Source organism: Cylas formicarius, unplaced genomic scaffold, assembly GCF_029955315.1.
Source record: "Cylas formicarius isolate icCylForm1 unplaced genomic scaffold, icCylForm1.1 PGA_scaffold_3__17_contigs__length_32017465, whole genome shotgun sequence".
NCBI classification, from domain to species: domain Eukaryota; kingdom Metazoa; phylum Arthropoda; class Insecta; order Coleoptera; family Brentidae; genus Cylas; species Cylas formicarius.
Window position 1 is genome coordinate 31,103,000 of NW_026844326.1, and position 22,048 is coordinate 31,125,047.

Here is a 22,048-nt window from a genome sequence, read left to right on the forward strand (position 1 = left end):
CCTATGTATTACTATTCTACTCATTTCAGCTTATAGTATTTTATTTTATAGCTACTACCACTTACATAATTTAGGGTTTATACCTGAGATGGCTCTGTTATAATCCCAACCTAACGAATTTTGTCAGATATTTTCAGTATGTTTGTGAATCTCTATACAGATGCCTCGTGTTTAGTGAATTTAATAAAAGTATGGTTTTTGTACTACAGCAGAGACTGTTGACAAATTTTGAGGTTAAGAAAACGTAAATTAAAATACAATGAAATAATTCTACCGGAAGAAATTTTTGATTCTGTATATTACAGTAGTTGTTACAAAGCGTTTACGGCTTAAAAAAAATGCAACCGATCTCAACAAAGAAGCTGTATTACAACCCACTACGTCGTCGTCTGCAACTGAACAACCATCAACATTTATTACACAATATATTTTAATATTTCAAAACGGCAGCCGTGGTCAAATATATTTAAAATTCGCCAAAAATCAATACTTGTCTCACCTGCGCAGTGCCTGAGTCTACCGCTTTGGGCTTAGTGTATCCCCACATCATGTATAGTAGGTATAGTAGGCCTCAATGTACAAAAACCCAGGTCTGGTCAAATACATGCAGGTAGCCGCACACTGGCTCTTAGACTTCTTCTTAAAATTTCATCTTCTATCGAAGGTTGGAAACCATCATGGCAATGCGGACCCTGTTGACAGCCGCTCTAAATAGCTCGGTGCTGCTACATCCGAACCAATCCCTCAGATTTCTCAGCCAGGATATTTTTCGCCTTCCGACACTTCTTTTTCCTTGGATTTTTCCCTGAATATTTAGTTGTAGCAAGCCATATCTCGGGCCCCTCATTAGACGTCCCATGCATTCAAGTTTTCGTTTTTTGATTGTCACCAGAATTTCCGGTTCACGACCCATCCTTCTGTGCACCTCAGCATTTGAGACCCTTTCCGTCCACGCAGTTTATGCGTGGTGGTGCGACGTTTGTTCAAACATTTGACCGTTATAAGAAACATATATTCCCGATAAGCATTCATCAATTAAGGTGAGAAGGTTTGGTTGCAGATTCTCGGATTTTAATATATCTGAAATGATGTCGAGAGTTTCAGGAATAGGAACTTTGGTAAGGAGGGATTCTACGTCGAAACTAACTAGAATATCTTGTTTATCTACTGTAATGCTTTTTAATTGTTCAATGAAGTGAAAGGAATTAAGTACGAAACTGTCAATTTTCTCTGTAAGGGGTTTTAATTAGGAAGCTAGATATTTTGCTAGAGAATATGTTGGAGAACCAATGGTGCTGACAATAACTCGAAGGGGTAATCATGGTTTGTGAATCTTTGGAAGTCCGTAGAGACGAGGAGTTTTAGAGTCGTGAGGGGTAACAGATTTTTTCATGGACTCTGACAGAGAAGAAGCCTTAATAACAGATTTAAGGTTGCGATCCATAGATGGCGTAGGATCCTTTTTAAGTTGACGATATGATCCGTAAGAATATCTTGAATCTTTTCCTGATATTCATTTGTGTCCATGACTACCGTCATGTCCTTTATCTGCTTTTAGGATTACGATATCTGGATTGGATTTTAGAGATTTTAGGGCGATGCGTTCAGGCTTTGCAATATTGGATTTAGGAGATTTTGATTTTTTAAGGATATTTGCGATTTCAAATCGAATTTCAATAGCCGTTTGAGATTGCAGTTTGTTTAGGATAGACTCGACATTTGAAATGATTTCCTCTTTTGGGATAATATATTTATTGCAGTGTTTGGTAATTTAGAAGAGTTTAATGGTTTTCGTAGTGTTGACGTTAGTTTTTAAAATTTCTGTCAGCAATTTTGACTCAGCAAAAACCGATGCAGGAGGAATCCAGAAGTTTTGTAAAAAGTACTGAAATACAAACTTTAAAAACATACATCAAAAATGTCACACTGGGAGATCGGAATTACTACAACCAAAGTATTCATCGATAGAATAAGAAACATTCTTAGTCAAAATGAGTTTTAATTTTTGCTTAAATAAACGGACAGGAAAAAATTGATCAATGCAGATTTAAAAGAACTAACAGATTTTTCAGCACGTCATGCATCGATAATTAATCCAAGTAAATCATCTGTTATGCTCTTTGGAAAGAATGGGGATCGTTTGGTGTCTCAACTTAACATAAAACTGAGTGGTAGAGTTTTGCAGTTTACAAATTGTGCAAAAAATCTTGGCCTAAGAATTAACACAGATTTTCGTTTTGTAGAACAAGTTGGCTACTATTTACAAAAGGGATCCGACTCCTTAAAGTTGATTTATCCGCATCGCCATTTATTGTCTGAGGTTGAAAAGATTAAATTAACGGATTCTCTAGTGTTAAGTTTCTTTAACTATTGCGTCATTTTATATGGCCCATGCCTAGATAAAACTGACACATATAGAATTGAGAGAATACACAAAAACTGCTTGCCGTTAATTTATGGTATAAGAAAATATGATTCAGTCTCACACAAACTACAGGATGCTAAGTGGTTGAATATGCAGACTACACTCCTTGGTATTTTTTGACAACATTATTTTTAATAACAGTCCTCCTTACTTGACAAATAAAATAACTTATCGGTCAGATGTTCACAGATTGAACCTTAGATTTAGGGGTCTTATCTCTCCACCACTACAAAGCACGTCTCTTTTTCAAAGAACCTTCTCCTATCACGTTTACAAACTTTACAATACCGTTTTTCTTTCTTGAAAAGCCTTATCACCATTAAACTTAAAAAAAAGACAAGAAATGTTCAGCTAACAAGCAAATTGCAAGTGATTTTCGAGTAAGGTCAGTCCTAAAATTTTCTATCCAATTTTGAATTTTTATATACACGTACCCATTTTCTTTTTTTGCTATATTTTAAAATAGTTGCTATAATTATTTTTTAGGGGTTGAACTTGGAACAATTTTAATTGCTTCCATCTCCTTTTTTTGCAATTTATGTGGTTTAGTGGTATTTTATTGTATTGTAAATTGAACATTGCAGCATAAATGTATGTAATTAACATGAAGTGAGAGGGAAACGTTAAAATATTTAATTTTGGGAACTGGGTTCTACAAGAGTGACCACGAGACTTCCCCAACTTTGTTCGAACAATTCGTTTTCGTTGGACAAAAACTTCCATAGCTCTGGAGGAGTTTCCCCAGATAGTCTCCCCAGTCGAAAATCGAAAAGAAAAAATATGGCCGCCTAGGTTTGATCGCGTCAATTTTTAGATATCTTTCAAAAAGTAACCAGGCTCAAAGAACATGAAAGAAACGTGCAGGAGGTTTGTAAATAGCAAGCGCTTTTTGGCCTAGGTCTAGGCCGTCCACGTGAATCACCCTGTATACCAGGCGAGAATAGCAATTACTTACGTTGAAAGCGTAGCCAAAGGGTGAATCGATCATTGCAGCGGTGCCAAAACAAATAAACAAATTGTGGGTGCATGCTCGAGCGCAGGATAAATAACTTGTCAGGGGAGATAATATATGTATACGTTGACTGAGCAGGTGTCCGGGATAGTATAATAAATTCTCCGAGCGAACTGAACCTTTGAATTTTGATAAACAACAACAACGGCTTGGATAAGATGGAAAATAACACCATTTATTATTATTGTTTATATTCAGTTTATGTTATAATCATAATGTAGCCGATTTTGTTGTCTATTTTCGCAAAATCGAAAAATGCAATATTATTCAAAATATTTAATTTATAATATCAAAGTTAGGTGTATCTCATACCCTGTGCTTCCCCATTTAATTTTAAAATGGAGCGCTTAAAAGGAATACCGCATCTTAGTGGTTTCCGCGATGGTATATTTTGTTTTAGGAATTTAATATCTACACTGAGTGCCGAGGATTCTTTAGCCTTCCCAAAAATATTGATGAAATTATATACTTTGGACGTGATTTTTATTATTTACAATTCAATGCAAGGCTCTCTCTCTCCCCGCTATTATGGCAATAAAACCCGGGTCCGATAGGTATTAAAGAACAGAACATTAGGAAGGAACTCTTAAAGGTTTGAACTGAGGTGGTTTTTATTTTATGAAACTCCATTTATCAAAATAAATAAAAACTAAAAGTTCAGATCTTCACGAAATTATATATTTTGACAAGACAATTGTTTTGACAACACCGTGTCTTTATCAAATGTCAAAAACATTTAAATGTCAAAAACATTTGATAAAGACACTGTGTTGACAAAACAATTGTCATGTCAAAATATACAATTTCGTGAAAATCTGAACTTATAGTCCTTATTTATTTTTGTAGCTATAATCTTATACAATAAGAAAATATAATGAAATTTTACATAAAATAAATTAAAAAATAAAATAAAATAAAATATATAATAAAATAAAACATAACAAACAGTAACATTTTCTAACAAATATTTACGGATTTCGGTTTTTGAAATTGATAAGCTTGCTTTATCCATGACAATAACACTGTTATTGGGATTATTTTGTAAAAGATTGTTTTGAAAGCAATTTTCAAAAGTTTCGGCACATGTATCCTGATGATAATCCTTCATCTTCTTTGCAGACGACAGCAATCCGTCTTCTGACCCAGCGTGTACTATTTGAAGGTGCCGCCTGAGAGTTTTGATTATAATTGTTTTGATGTGATTCCATTACTACTTGCCTCTTTTTCTATTTTGCTGTACTTGAATCCCATGCAGGGTGGCATGGCTTATATTTACATTGGTTTCATCTTCTTCTAGCTTCTTTTTCAGTTTATCCAAGGTAGAAACAACTTTGCTTTGATAAAGATAATATATTTCTCTTCTTATTAGGTCCTCATCACTATTCTCTATATGAAAGAATAATTTTTTTGTTAATGAATTTACCCAATAACAATAGGTAATAACATCGTTAAAGCTTTTTTGTAGAGGGTCAGCTGAAAGTCAACACGATCAAGATTCAGATAAACTATACCTCTAAGAAAGACAATGACGGAACTGATGATCGTACTGTAGTACTGTAATTAATCTTGCTAATGTTTTGGCAATCATACTGTTGTCTTCTAAATAACTAACCAAAACCTAAGTGCATACAGCTTTAGTAATTTGACGGATGTCGAATAAGTCTGATTATACGAATAGTAATATAGCAATAAAAGACCATAATCGACCCTTCTTCTAAGTTGCCAAATGACAAAACCGTGTGTGTGTGCATAATTTTTTGAGAATATAGTTCACCTAATGAGACCAAGAAAGACCAGAATCGAAATAAGCTCCCAGAAATTTCGCAACTCGCCTCTCCTCGATCGTTTTATTATTCACTCAACTAAGATGCTCTTATCTATGCCTCTTTGCAAGAAATGAATCAATTAAGTAAATCAATAGCGGACAACATAAGGGAGAACGGGATTTGATCAAAACCTGCTGAAGGCTTTTTAGAAATAGATCAAATTATTCCTATCCCGTTTCCTAAATTTAAGTTAAAATTTAAATCAAATCCGGAAGTTAGAAGAAGTTTTATTGTTATCAGTAAAATATGTTATTAATGTTTGCCTCTTTTTTTATAATGCCTGCGATATACTGCTCGAACTTAACATAAAATGATTCTTGTATAATTTCTTTGCATGGGCAATTTTTTTCTGATGTAGCTTTTTTAAAATATTATATTTATTTACAATGTCGATATCTTTTTTTATCCTTACAGACTTTGTACAAATCTCTCATCAAACAATCCTCTTTGATAATGTCGCTGGAAATCCACGGCTTTTTATTAATTTTACCATCAGACTTACATCTTTCTAGGGGAAAACAAAATCTAAAGTGCACCATAAATGTTTCGAAGAACCAACCAAATTTATTCTCTAGGCCCTCCCGGTCACGCAAGGCAGCCAATCTACGTTAATTGGTTCCTTCCCGAAGTTATTAACATTATTTTCTTTAGTAAAGCGTCTTCTATAAATTGGAACAGATTCTACTTTTTCATTGAGCGCACAAAAAGATACTTTTTGCATGAAATGATCGGATATATCTGTATAAATCACTTGAGCACTTAAAGCATTTACTAAAAGCATACTAAAAATGTTGTCAATTACAGACTTGTGATTATGAGAAAGGCGAGTATATTCAAAGATTGTTTTATTCAAACCAAAGGATGTAAACAGACTCACAAGTGCTGCCACCTGTCTAGACTGAAAATCGTCAAAATTCCCATAAATAGTCTCCTCATTTTATCTTCTCGATGGACGGAGATTTCTTCCTAAGACTAACTACATTGTAACGCAAAAAGGCAAGGTTTCCAAAATAGTTGAATAATCGCGGAATTTAATCAACTCCGATTTGCATGTTAATTTAATGTCAAGTTACGTTATGAAGTTTTGGGGGACCTTTATAAACGGTGGAAAATATTCATGGCGGTGCAAAAGCAATTTTCCCAGACTGGAACGGGACGACACGTGCTTGACAAAAGAGTTTTTGTGAAAACTTGGGGCGATTTAGTGCTGAACGTAAAGGAAACCTAATGAAATGAAAACTTGACAAGTGTGACACAAGAGTGACTTGAAAAGTTTGCGAATAATCATACAAGACGCAGTTATAGTTAAGCCTTTTTGAGTGCTACTTCCGCCTAAGCCTTTTATTCTTCTTATAAAAGAAAATATGGGGCCTAAAGTAATGGTTGTTGAAGATAGTAAATTGAAAAAAAATTTCTAGCGATTTTTTAATTTTTTGCGAATTTATGACTTAAAATTATTTAAAAAGCCATGAAATTGTATTCTAAGTATTTGAACTTACTATTATTATAAATATAAATATTATTTTATATTATGTATCGGATGATTCTAAATATATACAAATATCTAAAATTACCTAAATAAGTGCGTTTTCGTTGTAAGTAGAAGTAGACGTTTACACTTCTTAAGGGTCTGGTTTTTATGGGCTAAGTAATATAATTATTAACTCTAGGTTGTAATGAAACACTCATAGAAAGTTTTGGATAATATGTCACTATCGCATTTACTTTTTGTTCCATTCTCTCCCATTTTTGCAACAATAAGTTTAAATTTATAAGTTGGTACCATTAGTACCGATTGATATCGAGTTAAATATTATTACAAATATTAATATTACATTATGCATATTTGGGTTTGATAAAATCACATTAGTAATAATAGAGATACGATTCCAAATATAAAGAGATATCTATAATTACCTAAATAAGTGCGTTTTAATTCAAAATATTATTCTGCTTCATTCTCTGAAAGAATCCTAATTTTTTTTAAATGTGCTGGTGTATTTTACTACATTATTATTTAAATTTATTACACTTAAAGACGGAGTGACTTTTCTGCTCTCACATTTCACTTGAATGTTGAAACATTGAATATAAGATGATATGGAGGAAGTAGAATGGCACACGCAAAGTTGCTAGTTAAAAAAAAATCTTAATAACTTTTCAATTCCATCACATGCTCCCCCTTGTCTTTCTTTAATCGTAGATAAGAACACTACATTTGGATTTATAATTATTTATATTTTTTCCCAGCACTTTTTAAGGGCCAAGTAATATAATTATTAACTTCGTATTTACAACAGAAAAATCGATACTTTTGTATCGATCGTGTGGAAAGAAGTATATTATGAGTAGAAGCAGACGCTTACATTTGTAAAAGGTTGTGAAGTCTGTTTTACACTTATATTACACTTCCTAGAGGTTTTTATTGGCCAAGTAATTTAATTATTGACTCTAAGTTCTAATGAAACACTCATAGAAAGTTTTGGATAAAATATCACTATCGTATTTTCATTTTAATTCTCATAAGTTTCTCGGCACTTGATAGCATACCGAATGGACTACAGAAAAATCACAATCAACCAATCACACCAAGTTGAAAGGTGAAAAAAAGTTATTAACTTCTCAATTGCAACACATGCTCAATCTTGTCTTTCTTTAATCCTGTATAAGAACACTAAATTTTGATCTACAATAATTTATATTACACTTTTTAGTGGCCAAGTAATATAGTTATTGACTTCAGGGTTTATATGTATCAACTATCGTATTTACAACAGAAAAATCGATACTTTTGTATCGATCGTGTGGAAAGAAGTATATTATGAGTAGAAGCAGACGCTTACATTTCTTAAAGGTTGTGAAGTCTGTTTTACACTTATATTACACTTCCTAGAGGTTTTTATTGGCCAAGTAATTTAATTATTGACTCTAAGTTCTAATTAAACACTCTTAGAAAGTTTTGGATAAAATATCACTATCGTATTTACTTTTTGTTCCATCTCGCTCATTTTCATTTTAATTCTCATAAGTTTCTCGGCACTTGATAGCATTAGTACCGAATGGACTACAGAAAAATCACAATCAACCAATCACACCAAGTTGAAAGGTGAAAAAAAGTTATTAACTTCTCAATTGCAACACATGCTCAATGTTGTCTTTCTTTAATCCTGTATAAGAACACTAAATTTTGATCTACAATAATTTATATTACACTTTTTAGTGGCCAAGTAATATAGTTATTGACTTCAGGGTTTATATGTATCAACTATCGTATTTACAACAGAAAAATCGATTCTTTTGTATCGATCGTATAGGAAAAAGAAATATTGAAATGTCAAGTTATCAAACTAGAAGCAGACTCTTAGATTTCTTAAGGGTCCTGAAGTCTGTTTTCTTCTGAAATGTTTACCCGATATTTTAATAGATTTTTACTGAAAGTTGTTAGATAATCAGCTATCTAATATATTGTGTTGTTTTAGGTTTCGCCTTGGCTGTTGTTTTCTGTACGCAATGGACTAAGTTGTAAATATGTTACATCGAGATCAATCGACAATGAGCGACGGGATTAGTTACTACGTCACAAGGAATCCGAACAGCGATACGAATTGGACAACCCAGAATTCATCGACCAGCGACGGAACGTTTTTCCTATCGGATGCCGATTACATTTTCGATAAGTTTTACGTCAGGATCATTTTCATCAGCCTGTACAGCATCGTTTTCGCGTTGTGTTTTTTCGGTAAGCTGTAATCTTAATCTGCCTCACTCGTTAGGCTCTCTATAGTGTCCAGAAATGATTTCGTTGTAATAATTTAGTTTTGGTTATGTTAAGATTGTAAAAATAATTTTTGTTTTAAGAAAAATCAGTGGCGTACCATCAATGTCTGCCAGAGTAGGCATGTGACTGGTGTATTTAAAAAAAAAGTGGTACACTAAATAATGCCTTTTGATACATGGTAGATGTTTGCATTAAAATATGTAATGTGCACTACTTATTCAATAGAGGAGAAGAAGAGAATTTCAAAAGTCATTTCTGTAAATTGAAACTGGACCGAATTTTCCTTCGTATCTTTACTGGAGTGCCAAATACGACCCAAAAAGTTTTTTAATTATTCCGTAATTATGAGGAAACAATTTCTAAATGGAAATTTGTCATTATTGGACACGAAAGGAACAACAAGTAATTAACAATGTCTTGGGAACGATTAATTTATTTTTTCTTTTTTATAAATATAATTTCTTGCTAATATAACTTCTTTTAACTGGTTTTGAATATTTCACTCTTTTATATTATAATATAATTTTGTATTTGTTTATTGTGCAACTCATAAATAGCCTGACTGTTATTTAAAATAGCCTCAAAAAAGCGAATTAACCAACGTTTTTAATTTAGTGAGAAATACATAATTATGAATTATGTCTTTTGTGTATAAATTTTTAGGTGCCCAAATATTGACTCCCCCGTACATTTTATAGCAAAGTTGTAATATGAATTTTTCAAGGGGCCGATTATCAGTCATTAAATTAAAATTAGCAAAATTCATCATCATTATTATTTCTTATTTAAGCAATTATCTATCTGTTTTAAATCTTTATAATTATTTATTATCATTGCAGCTTGTGACTGTAAAAAATATTAATTCTTCGCGTAGAGGAGCATTGTTAGTTTTAAGAAGAACGGTCGAGTTTACTAATGAGGAGTTGGCAGATTATATCAAGACCGGTTTCCTAATAGAGTCATACTTGAAAGACGAACATTTTCAAATATATATAGAAGGTTCACTGAAACAGGTACTTTGAGGGCCAATTATCATCGGACTGTGAGAACTCCAGAAAATCCTAAGCTTCGCACTAGAAAAATTTTGCGCGATTTTCTATTTTATCCATTCCAGATGAAGCTAACTTTTCCACAAAACCATGTTCTACTTTTTTTCAAAAAAGTTGTTATTAATTAATTATGAATGGTAAGTAGTGTTTTGTTTTAATGATAATCGTTTAATATTTATCTTGTTTGGATGTTCTGTTATTTCATTAAAATTGTCACAGTAAAATAAACATTCTTCTAATTTATCAAAGATGTTAGGCTTTCACGGCCAGAAACTACATTACTAAATATTTCCGGGCTTTTGAGCCGTGGTCCCGAGATTAAATTATTTAGTAATGTAGTTTCCGGCCGTGAAAGCCTAACATCTTTGATAAGTTACCATTACGGGATGGAAATATCAAGAATGGTTCGTCGACTGGAGAATCTACGAAAGAAGAAGGCTCAACTCTTATGTTCGCTCGCCTTTTTATGTCGTTGTAGAACAGCTGATCTAACACCAAAATTTCTAAAAATGAAAAGAACACTCAAGTCACCACAAGCCAACAGAATTTATAATCGGATGGAAACAGCCTTTTTGCGGGAAAGAGTCCATCATACGAGACGCAGCATGGCCAACTTAGATAACAACTTGCTAACCCTGAATCTAAAATTAGCAAATTCCATGCATAACGAGGACTGGGACAAAATAGATAGACTTACTTATGGAACAATGGAAGCGACAAGGGATTCTGCAACCAGGAGACAAATTAAGAAATTCAATGACCTTCTAACTAAGTCAAGTGAATCTCCCAGCACTGATTTGTCAAGGACTGTGGTAAACCTGTCTCAGCGGAAATTATCAGCGGAAGAAACGAGCATCCTCTCGAAAGGCGGGAACTTCGCAATCACACCGGACTCTGTACCATTTGAAGACATCATTGCAAACATCGAATCAGGAATTCGTAACCTGCAAGCAGATGTCGCAGAGGAAATTCGCACAGAAAGTGCCAGAATTTTACGCCGGGCGAAGCCACCGAAGAGTAATGTCTCATCGAAGGAAAAGAGAGCAATTAGAGACCCCAATAAAGACATAAGCGTTATAGTCCTTCCAGCTGACAAGGGGAACGCGACTGTAGTACTAAATACCGTAGACTACGAAAAGAAAATTGGTGATCTGCTAGACCCCAAAACATACAAAAAGTTACAACAGGACCCAACCAACCGCATCCTAAAGAAAACAATTACGTTAATCAAGAAGTCATCTATCGAACCAGAAATCCAGCGAAAACTAAGCAATCCGGAGGCATTACCACCAAGATTATACGGATTGCCAAAAATCCATAAAGAGGCAGTACCCTTGAGACCCATAGTTACCGCTATAGGTTCCCCGACTTACCATCTCGCCAAGCATCTAACCAAACTCCTTGAACCACTCATAGGGAGGACAGCATCACACATCAAGGACTCGACTCAGTTTATACAGAAGATCAAAAACATCACATTGTCACCCAACGACATATTAGTGAGCTTCGATGTTGTTTCTTTGTTCACTATGGTGCCAGTCAAAGAGACTTTGGATTTAATATCTGCACGTTTTCGGAACGATGTCACAGAACTTTTCCGACACTGCTTAACCACCACTTATTTCCAATGGAACAAGGAGTTTTATGAACAAGTTGACGGTGTAGCCATGGGAAGCCCATTAAGCCCGGTCATAGCAAATTTTTTCATGGAAAAGTTTGAACAGCAGGCATTAAATACTGCCCAAAAGAAGCCCAAGTGTTGGTTCCGCTACGTGGACGACACATTTGTAATATGGAGCCACGGCGAAAAGGAGCTTCAAATCTTCTTGGCGCATCTCAATTCCATTAACAATAAAATAAAATTTACCATGGAGACAGAAAAGGACGGCAGGTTGGCATTCTTAGATGTGCAGGTCGAAAGGCGACCAAATGGAAAATTGGGTCATAAAGTTTATCGAAAACCCACTCACACGGAACGTTACCTGAACAAATTATCTAATCACCATCCGAGACAGAAAATGGGGGTAATAAAAACCTTAATGACAAGGGCTAATCGGATTAGCGAACCCAAGTACCTACGTGAAGAGATTAATCACTTGACCTATTCCCTGAAAAATAACGGATATACCACCTCTGAAATACAAAAAGCTATGAAAAATAGAAGATCTAAGACAAGAGATACGACAAAGGAACCTCAAGGGAATGTATCATTTCCTTTTATTAAGAACGTCACAGACAGGATCGGTAAACATTTAGAACGACACAACGTTCGGGTTGTCTTTAAACCAACGACTACAATCAGACAAAGCCTCAGGTCTGCCAAGGATACAAGGGACGCCTTTTCTTCACCAGGGATATACCGCATTCCGTGTTCCTGTGGCTCGGTATATATAGGTACCACAAAGAGAAGCATTGAAACTAGGCTAAAGGAACATAAAAGGAACTGCCGGCTTGGACACACGGAAAAATCAGCAGTGGCAGAACATGCTTTTTACAAAGGTGACCCTCGTATCATGTTCAAAGACACGCAGGTACTGGACAAAACACCACATTTTTATCCACGTCTTTTCAGAGAAGCTATTGAAATTCAAAAACATCAGAATAATTTCAATAGAAAAGAAGAAGGTCTCAATATCAGTAAAACATGGACTCAGGTCATCAACAAAACAACGTGTTTACCCAGACAAGCTCAACCCAAGCCCGCCACCGAGGTCACGCCCACTACAGCGCGCTTAAATACTTCAGATCTTCCAGTCAACCAACCAGTCATCGGAGAGCAGTACGGAAGAACACTTCGACCGTTACCGCATCGCCGCTCTTGAAAATGTCTACCGCAGCTGTAGACGAAACGTCGAGTTTAATCTCGGGACCACGGCTCAAAAGCCCGGAAATATTTAGTAATGTAGATTCTTCTAATTTTTTTCTATATAGAAGTGAGGACAGCCTACTGACATGTTTACACAAAATTATGACATTTGCTTTTATTTATGAGCAGGTTTTCATTTAAAAATAAAAACTAATTTCTCTGCACGCTGTCATATTAACGATATTTTATTATTATTTTGCATGTTAAGAGAAGTATCGACAGGTGAATTTCCACGTGTCCGCCACTGGTGCGTTTGAACATGGTTGCCAAATTTCATTAAAAGTGACATTAAAGAAATTTTATTTTTGAAATATTAACCACCCTGTACTTCAAAAGTTAATTCGTTTAGGGCATATCTTCACATGAAATTTTCTTTTTAAAATGGACACAGTTGTCGCCATCTTAATCATTGACATTCAATTACAAATAACCCTGCATAAAACAAACTTTTCCCATAATTTTCAAAGTTCATTTTCTCACGATCTTAATAGTAGATTTCACTGTCTGACAATTAGTGCTGGAGTTCTTTTGTTTTCACGCATTAACGAACATAAAAGAACTTTTAGTATTTAGTTAGACACACAAGATTCATAAATCGTGTTTACTGTCGGGTTCGTCTATTACGAGGAAAATCCTGCTAATAAAGCATTCTACGGGCGTAACGTAAGTCAATCATTATGATTTCTGTGCTGTAAATGCAAATAGAGTTGGGCTGCGAAACGACATCAAAGACGTATATTTGAGATACGGTTATATTCACACAAAGGAAATGAAAGATCGGAATCAAGTTGTCATCAGGAGGCAAAGCAACTATATTTATGGCCATGTATGTTTGAGGGTTCTCCCCACTTTTAGTCTACGTGTGATTAATACGTTGGTGAATAGAGAATATCGATGCTTTCTGTGACTGTGACTGGAACCTTCGGCACTGCACTAAACGCGCGACTTTCGGTTTTTGGTAAAACGCGTTATTGTGTGCTTTCTGTGGAGTTTTTTTTTAAATATTATTAAGCGATTTCTTTTTATATATGACATTCAAATCTTCCTAGATTAGAGTTTTATGTAAATATCGATATAATTTTCATCTTGGTGACGCATTTATCTGATCGTTGGATCGAACGAAATAGTTCTTTTCCCGTTGAAAGGAGAAATGATGAAAAAATGTTTCCCCATGAAATTGCTTTGATAAAATAGATTTTTTTTGCTTTTATTTATTTATTTATCAGTTCACCGCTTTTGTTATGCCCTGTTTCCAATAGATTTTTGGTCTTCCACTATTCCGGTGTTCTTTTTGTTGCCATTCCATTGCTTCCACCCTTGGTGTGTATTTTTTTGTAAGTCTTCAAGTTTCGGCATATCTCATGTAAATTACATTTTCTTTTTTTTTGTTATATTTCTAGTTTTCTATTTTCTTGTTGTCTGTTATTGTTGTATTAAAAGTAACTCCCAGATATTTGTACTCTTGGAAAACACATAGATAATTGATTTTTTCCTTTCCATATCCTCTTTATCACTTGATATTACTGCTTGATCGTCCGCAACCTGTAACGTCTATAAACAAAAGTTCAATCCCCGTTCCGAGTATTTCCTTTTCCACTGCTTTAAGGCTGCAGCCGCATAGATATTAAACAGTGTTGGAGATATACAGCATCCCTGTCTGAGGCCTTTATTTACTGGGCATTCCTTAGTGACATATTTCCCTAACCATCCATTATTCAATTCTTGCAGTGCGGCAATGACTGTATGATTTTTTGAATTGTATGATTTTCTTCTCAATGATTTGTTTGACGCAGAATAAGTTGTCGTTACAAGGCCGTCCAGCACGGAACCTACCTGGTTCGTCTTCTTGTTGTTCATTAACCCAATTTGTCCTAGTGGTACACCACCTATTCTATGATTTTTTTTGTCAAATCCAGGAAATGTTTTTACGCATCCATTTAGAAATTTTATTATTATCACTACTAAAGGACATAAAACCGTAGAAATCGCGAATTTATGTGTAAAGGCAAGATCTTATATATGACTTCAAAAGTTAAGAAAAGCGGTACATAGATTTGTATTACATTTTCAAGTAAATCCAAAATAGTAAAAAAAAATATATTTTGGATTGGAACTTTTAAATTTTGTAAAAAATATATGAACCTCAATAGATTCCAATTGATAAAGCAAAACTTGCACTTATCTGACAATAATCTGTTGGATAAAAATTATTTTGAAAAGCTAGACCCTTCTTTGATGTAATAAATAAAAAAATCTTCAGTTTGGCATATTTTCGTTCAGCTTATCCCTATATGTATATTTGTAACTCACTGGACAGTTTAGCAGTGAAAGCATGGAAATTGTATAATATTGTCAACGAACAAAAGATTTCCCAGGTAGATTTTAAATCTTACATTGCTTTGCGACTTTTAAAAACTGATAAAACAATTACTCAAAGAAATCTTGCACCTGCCATAGTGCGTTATAATAATCAAGGTCACCTCATGATTGTTCGTGCTAAGAAAGCCCGACGGAGATGTAGAATCTGCCACAGCCACACAATTTGCGTTTGTAATAAGTGTAAGGCGCATTTACATCCTTCATGCTTTATCACCAAAAATGAAACCGGGTATTACCAGTGATGCGCTCGCGCACCATAAAATACTATCCGTTTCTTGTATCAAATCGGGTTCTATTTGCAAAACCATCCACTTTTTTCTTTAACTTTCTTTTGTATATTTAAGTATAAATTATATGTTACATCTTATGTGCCCCAAAACATTATTTAATGTTTTTTCCAAGTGGTTCGTTTTGCGCACCAGTTTTTTTTTGTATGTTTCCAGTTTTTATTTTTTTTTACACATGTAATGTATTCTTAAATGCAACAAAATAAACAATTTCAGAGCAAAAAAGTTTTTTTTATGCTTGGGATAATATGGGTTTATTTCTGACTGCATCAACTCTCGTAATAGTCGTCCATATAACCCACTCGTCGTACTAGCCTCACAATGCTCTCCTTTCCCATCCCTTCGGCGCATTTTACGTGAGACGTTAAAAGGCCCTTAAGATCTGTTGCTTTTCCGGCTTAATTAATCCTCCTCAAGTTTCTCAAGGAACGTTTAAAACCGTTTTAGATGCATCTCGTTCAGCGGACACAATGAAGTATTGTTAACGATAAACCCTTTGCGGTGATTACAGATTCTTCAAATCTGTTTGGAAAAGTGATATTCCGAGTGTAATGAGCCGTTTACGGTGACATGGAAGATGCGAGTTTCGAAAAACTGATCTTGAAACCGAAAATCAAATTCTACTCAATTGTTTATTGTTTCAATGCCCACATTTTAATGCCTATCAGTAGATATTCAAAGTACAACCATGGGTTTGAACATGAACATGATTTTCGCAATTACTTATTGGTTTATGACAGCCGTTGCCTTTTTGTTAATCTCCATAGCTTCCAACAAATTTGGTTGTCTGTTTTTTGATTTATTATGAAAAATATCAAAATTTCTGAAGTTAAGTGAATCGTTATAGTGGAAACTTTTATTTTTATACGCTCTTTTTTTGTAATGCTTAATTTTGTCCGATATAAATTTTGGAACATGATCCACATATCTACTTGCTCACTCCGGATTTTTTTTCCCAAAATTTTCCTATGGTGTTTTCCGTTTTCAAAGCAATCTCAAGACAAAATTTAGATAAATGTTTCGAAAACTTTGCGTTTCTATACCACCAAAGCAATCTTTTAAAATTTCTGCAGGTGGTGGACCAAGTGAGTTTGAGTTATATCAAAAACTAGTCAAAGCTGTAATTACAGATTCGTCAACCTCCATAATCGGCAAGTTTAAAGACATTCAAATTCCAATTCTACTTAATGGAGAATATTCTCGCCAAGACTAAGACTTGTTAGCTTTGCTTTGCTTAGCCCAAAATTATTTTGAATTTAATGGTCAATTTTAAGTCCAGTACTTGTAGAAATTTTCGTGGACAATTTGGAAAATATCACACATACGCATCCTCTGAGTAAAAGTGGTGTAAATGAATAGATTATGTTTTTGCTACTGCAGTCCTCTTTGAATCATGTTAACCTAGAGATGGCAGTAGCTAACTCTTTAATTTTTTTTTACTTAAATATTATTATTTTGCAAATTACAGAAAAAAAATAGATTTTGTCCATTTACCTCAAACCCTCACACACGGACCAAGTAATACGCAATAACTGAAATCATCCTCACGCACGATTGAAGTATTATAAAAAGACTGAAGTTGTTTTAAGTTATGGTGATTAATAAGATGATATATTCGAATTGGATGTAAATGGGTATCCGTTGTTAAGTCTAATTTAAATTTACAACCTTACAACAGTAATTAAGCATCTAGCTCTACCAGATGTCATAAACCAATAAATAGCTGTGAAAATCTGTATATATTTTTTAATTTGCACATGTTTGTTGTGTTAATTTAATTTTGTTAAATAAATTTTCTTCAAGTCAAAGCCACCTCAGTTGAAACTTTTAAAACTTATTGTTAATTCAATAACAACATAAAAAAAAATAAAGAAAAACAGCATTAAAAGAAGTAATATAGCTCTTTCTGCTTCAGTTATGGCATAATGTCGTGAGTTCCATTATATAAGGTTGTTCGGAAAGTCATTTCGTTTTTTCCCGTCAGAGGACTTAATTACGTTTTTTCGAAACCGACTTCACACTTAAGCCGCATAACCATTATATGTCTTGAGAGCTGATATTGCAAGGCTTGTGTGTGAAAAAGTTCTATTAATTCTACGCAGTAGTTTTTGGTTGGTGCCCTTCTAAATATGGAGAGCAATAAGCGGCATTTTCGTCATATTTTACTTTTTTACTTCAGAAAAGGTAAAAATGCTGTCCAAGCGAGAAAAAAATTGACGGATGTGTATGGAGAAGGCGTGTTAACAGTACGCCAGTGCCAGAACTGGTTTGCAAAATTTCGATCCGGCAATTTTGATGTCGAAGATGCACCACGGTCTGGAAGGCCGGTCGAAGCTGACAAAGATGCGATAAAGGCATTAGTTGATGCAAATCGGCGAATAACCACACGAGAGATCGGTGAGAGATTAAATTTGTCGAAGTCGACTGTTTATGGCCATTTGAAAGGCATGGGCTTAACCTCGAAGCTCGATGTGTGGGTGCCCCATGTCCTTACGGAGCGAAATTTGTGTCGTCGCGTTGACGTGTGTGATTCGCTCCTCAAACGTCAAGAAAATGATCCATTTTTGAAGCGGATTATTGCTGGGGACGAAAAATGGGTTGTATACAACAATGTTAAACGCAAGAGGTCATGGAGCAGAAAAGATGAACCGGCTCAAAGCGTGTCAAAAGCCAACATTCACCAAAAAAAGGTGGGATGTCAAAGGAATCGTTTTTTTTTGAGCTTTTGCCGGACAATACAACGATTAATTCAGAAGTCTATTGTCATCAACTGGACAAATTGAATGATTCACTTAAAGAGAAGAGGCCCGAATTAATCAACAGGAAGGGTGTAGTGTTCCACCAGGATAATGCGAGACCTCACACAAGTTTGGTCACTCGCCAAAAACTTTTACAGCTTGAATGGGACGTACTGCAACATCCACCATATTCTCCAGATCTGGCGCCTTCCGACTACTATTTGTTCCGGTCCCTGCAAAATTTTTTGGATGGCAAAACCTTTACCTCAAATGAAGATGTCAAAAACCACCTGAACCAGTTTTTTGCCAGCAAGGACCAAAACTTTTATGAGAGGGGAATTATGTTACTGCCAGAAAGATGGCAAAAGGTGTTGGACCAGAATGGCCAATATATAATTTAATAAAATATTTATTCATTATACGAAAACTGTCTTTCATGTTCCCCAAAAAAAAACGAAATGACTTTCCGAACAACCCAATAGTTATCACATTAACATGTTTTAGATATTAGTTATTCTTGTATCAATGCAAACGTATTCGTTTTATTTTTCTCTTTTTGGTAAATTGAAGGAGAAAAAGAATTTTTTTGAATCGACTTCGCAAGTATTATAACCCCATACCTTCCAACGAACTTATAAACTTTTTTTTAAAGAGACCTGGAGGCGAAAGGTAACTGCTATTGTCAGGAGGCAGCGACTAAGACGATGTTATTTTTGACCCTTGAAAGTATTACGCCATTCCTGTCACCTCAGGAACTTTTTTTATGAATAATAAAATATTTATCTGAAACAAAAGATCTAGTTTTTAGGTTAGCAGGCTGCTTTTACTTTTACAGTGTTAGTGAAATCTCATACATCCTAACAAGATAAACAATAAACGATTGTTATTTAAAAATAATAATTTTTAACAAAATTATCTGCTAATAAATAAATAACGACTTTTTTTGAAAAAAATCAGAACATAGCAACTAGATAATTTGTCGCAAGTGTCCTTCTCCTTGGATCTCTGTCTCTCAAAAGAGTGTTAGCGCCTATGTTAATTATTGACGTTCAATTAAAAAACACCCTGTACATCCAAATAATATATCTATATGGTATATGAACTTTGTATACCATTTTTTCAGTTCGTTGTTAATTTGTTAATATATTTCAGGTAATCTGCTAGTTATCCTGGTGGTTACTATGAGCAGGAGACTGAGATCGATCACAAACTTTTTCCTCGCCAACCTGGCGGTGGCCGACTTTTGCGTCGCCATTTTCTGCGTCTACCAGAACCTGTTCATTTACATAGTTGACAAGTAAGGGAGTAAAATAATAATGCGCTCGTGTTTCAAACAAAAGATGGGTGTTGGGTATTAATTAAGGTTTGTTTAAGCCAAAAATAATATTTTATTTTGGTTTTTGAGAAAAACTCACCAATGGTATTGTATACAAAGCACCGAAGAGCAGCTCTCTCTGTCCCTGCAATTTATTTATGGGATGGCAAGACGTTATAAATTGACAATGGATTTGGAAGGGGAAATTTAGTTCGCTACTTATCATTTTAACGCATAATCTGTCACGACACAGTATCCAAGGGATGCATGGATTCTATTCAAAACTGTCAGACGCAAGCACTTTGAAATGAAGGAAAACATCAATATAATACACGCTGGGTCAGAAGACGGATTTGTCCCAACCCGTCTGCGAAGCATATTAGGGATTTTAGCTTGAATTATGATGAGGGTACAAGTGTCGAACTTTTTGAAAATTGCTGTTAAAACAAAATATTCCCAATGACAGTGTTATTATCGTGGATAACGCAAGTTACTACAGCCTAATGAAAATGAATTCAGTGTAAAAAAAAGCAACTTTGGAAAGTCCTAAATTCATATGCAATTAATAAGCAGTATGTATGTGGTAATTTGGCTCAACAGGTTCCTTTCTACATATCATTGCATGTTTAAGCCCATTGAGCATTTTTTCTTATGGAGAAACAGACTCTGTTACGTGTATTACAGTCGTGGAAATCTCCGTATTTTTGTAAGGTACTTTTATTTTTATATACACGTAAACAAACTTCTAATATGTGTATACAAGCTAAAGACAGTATTTTAAAATCCAGGAAGAGGGGTCTGCACGGTTTTTAAATTTTTTATTAGGAAACAATAACTATGCAGCTTTGAAGAAAGTTATGGGCATTGAGTTTCCCAAGACAGGGTTTCGTCGAGCTCTAGTCCTAAAAATTTAGCATGCTTTTTTATTTCAACGGCCTCCTCGTCCGACCGGATATTCACAGAAAGCAGAAAAAAATTATTATTGCCAAAACCTTCGAGAGTTCGTCCTTAATGTTCTATTCTTTAATACGAGGGCTGCCTTTTATATTCCGGGATTTTCTGCCATCTGGCGACTAACGTATTTATAAGGAAGTTCGACATTTTGAGGTTAGGTTTACTCAGTTAGGTTTTGGCGAAAGTGTTGTTTGTGTTTTTTTGTGACAAATTTTAAAAAATGTGACGGTTAAGAGTGGAATTTGATCGGGAGCATTTTTGTGCAATAATTTTTGACAACTTTAGACGTGGACTAACCCAACAACAATGCATCGATGAACTTAATTCGACTTTTGGAGTGAAAGCATCATCTAGGACTATCGTTTATCGCTGGTTTTCGGACTTCTGTCGTGGTCATAGTTTTTTTAAGGATCAATTTCGTGAAGGTCGTCCAAAATCGGTGGTTGTCAGCACCTCGAAACAAATGGTTGCCTGTTTTTTCCGGAAAACTGCTCACCTTGCAAATGTTTCTTTGGTGAAAGATGAAACACTCAATTCGGGAAAACAATCGCCGAAGACGAAACACTCTCCACGACAACAATGCTAGCTCTCACCGATCAGTGCAAACAAAGAACGTTTTGAGTATTAAAAACGTTGATTTGATGAACCATCCACCGTATAGTCCTGATTTAGCACCTAATGACTTCTTTTTATTCCCATACATCAAGAATGAATTATGTGGGCAACGATTTTTGACACCGGAAGTAGCGATTGATGCGTTTAAAAAGCATGTTTCGGACTCGATGTGGGAAACGCGCTTTTATTACAAATCCCGAAATATAAAAGGTAGTCCTCGTACCGGCCGGAGCCGAGTTTAATTGCCGTCGGGAGGTAACTTGCATAATTGCGGTCAGAAGCCAGCACGATGAAGATCGACAGAGACTCTACTATGCGTTAGATATAACGTATTTCCCAGCCGCTTATGTAATTTTTATTCCCTACAGCAAACGTTCGCGCTGCTTAGAATACGTTTTCAAATCAACTAGTTCCTGACTAGGTCAATTTCAGATTTCAGATCGCGTACATCCTGTGCTTGCGACCCCGAAGCTCACGATGTGCCCCGAAATTTAAACTTAAAACCGATATTGCATTTAGAGCTGTTTTATGGGACGCTAGAGAATTGATTTTAAGACCCCTCCGGTAATACTACGATGAAGAATTCAATATCGGGTACAGAAATCTATTTATCCCCGTAATTGTATTGGGAAACAATCGGAAGGCACAATCAGAAATAAAATAAATAAATATATAAACAGTGAGTCGGACTGAGGTGGCTTTTACTGGATGAAAATTTGATTAGAACAAAAAATGTTCAGATTTTCACAGTTTTTAATGCTTTATGACAGCTGTTTCGGCAACACCGCGCCTTTATCAAATACA

The 22,048-nt window shown here is 34.9% G+C and overlaps 1 protein-coding gene across 2 annotated transcripts in view; it reads left to right on the forward strand.

The window, feature by feature from the left end:
* The window catches only part of LOC132698927 (trissin receptor-like), a 105,531-nt gene that overhangs the window by 63,709 nt on the left and 19,774 nt on the right, over positions 1-22,048 (forward strand). For both annotated transcript variants that reach the window (XM_060665254.1, XM_060665253.1), the window contains exons 2-3: positions 8,743-9,002; positions 19,513-19,657. In XM_060665254.1, the coding sequence (XP_060521237.1) occupies positions 8,792-9,002; positions 19,513-19,657 (356 nt within the window). In that variant the 5' untranslated portion in view covers positions 8,743-8,791. The remainder of the gene's footprint in view (positions 1-8,742; positions 9,003-19,512; positions 19,658-22,048) is intronic.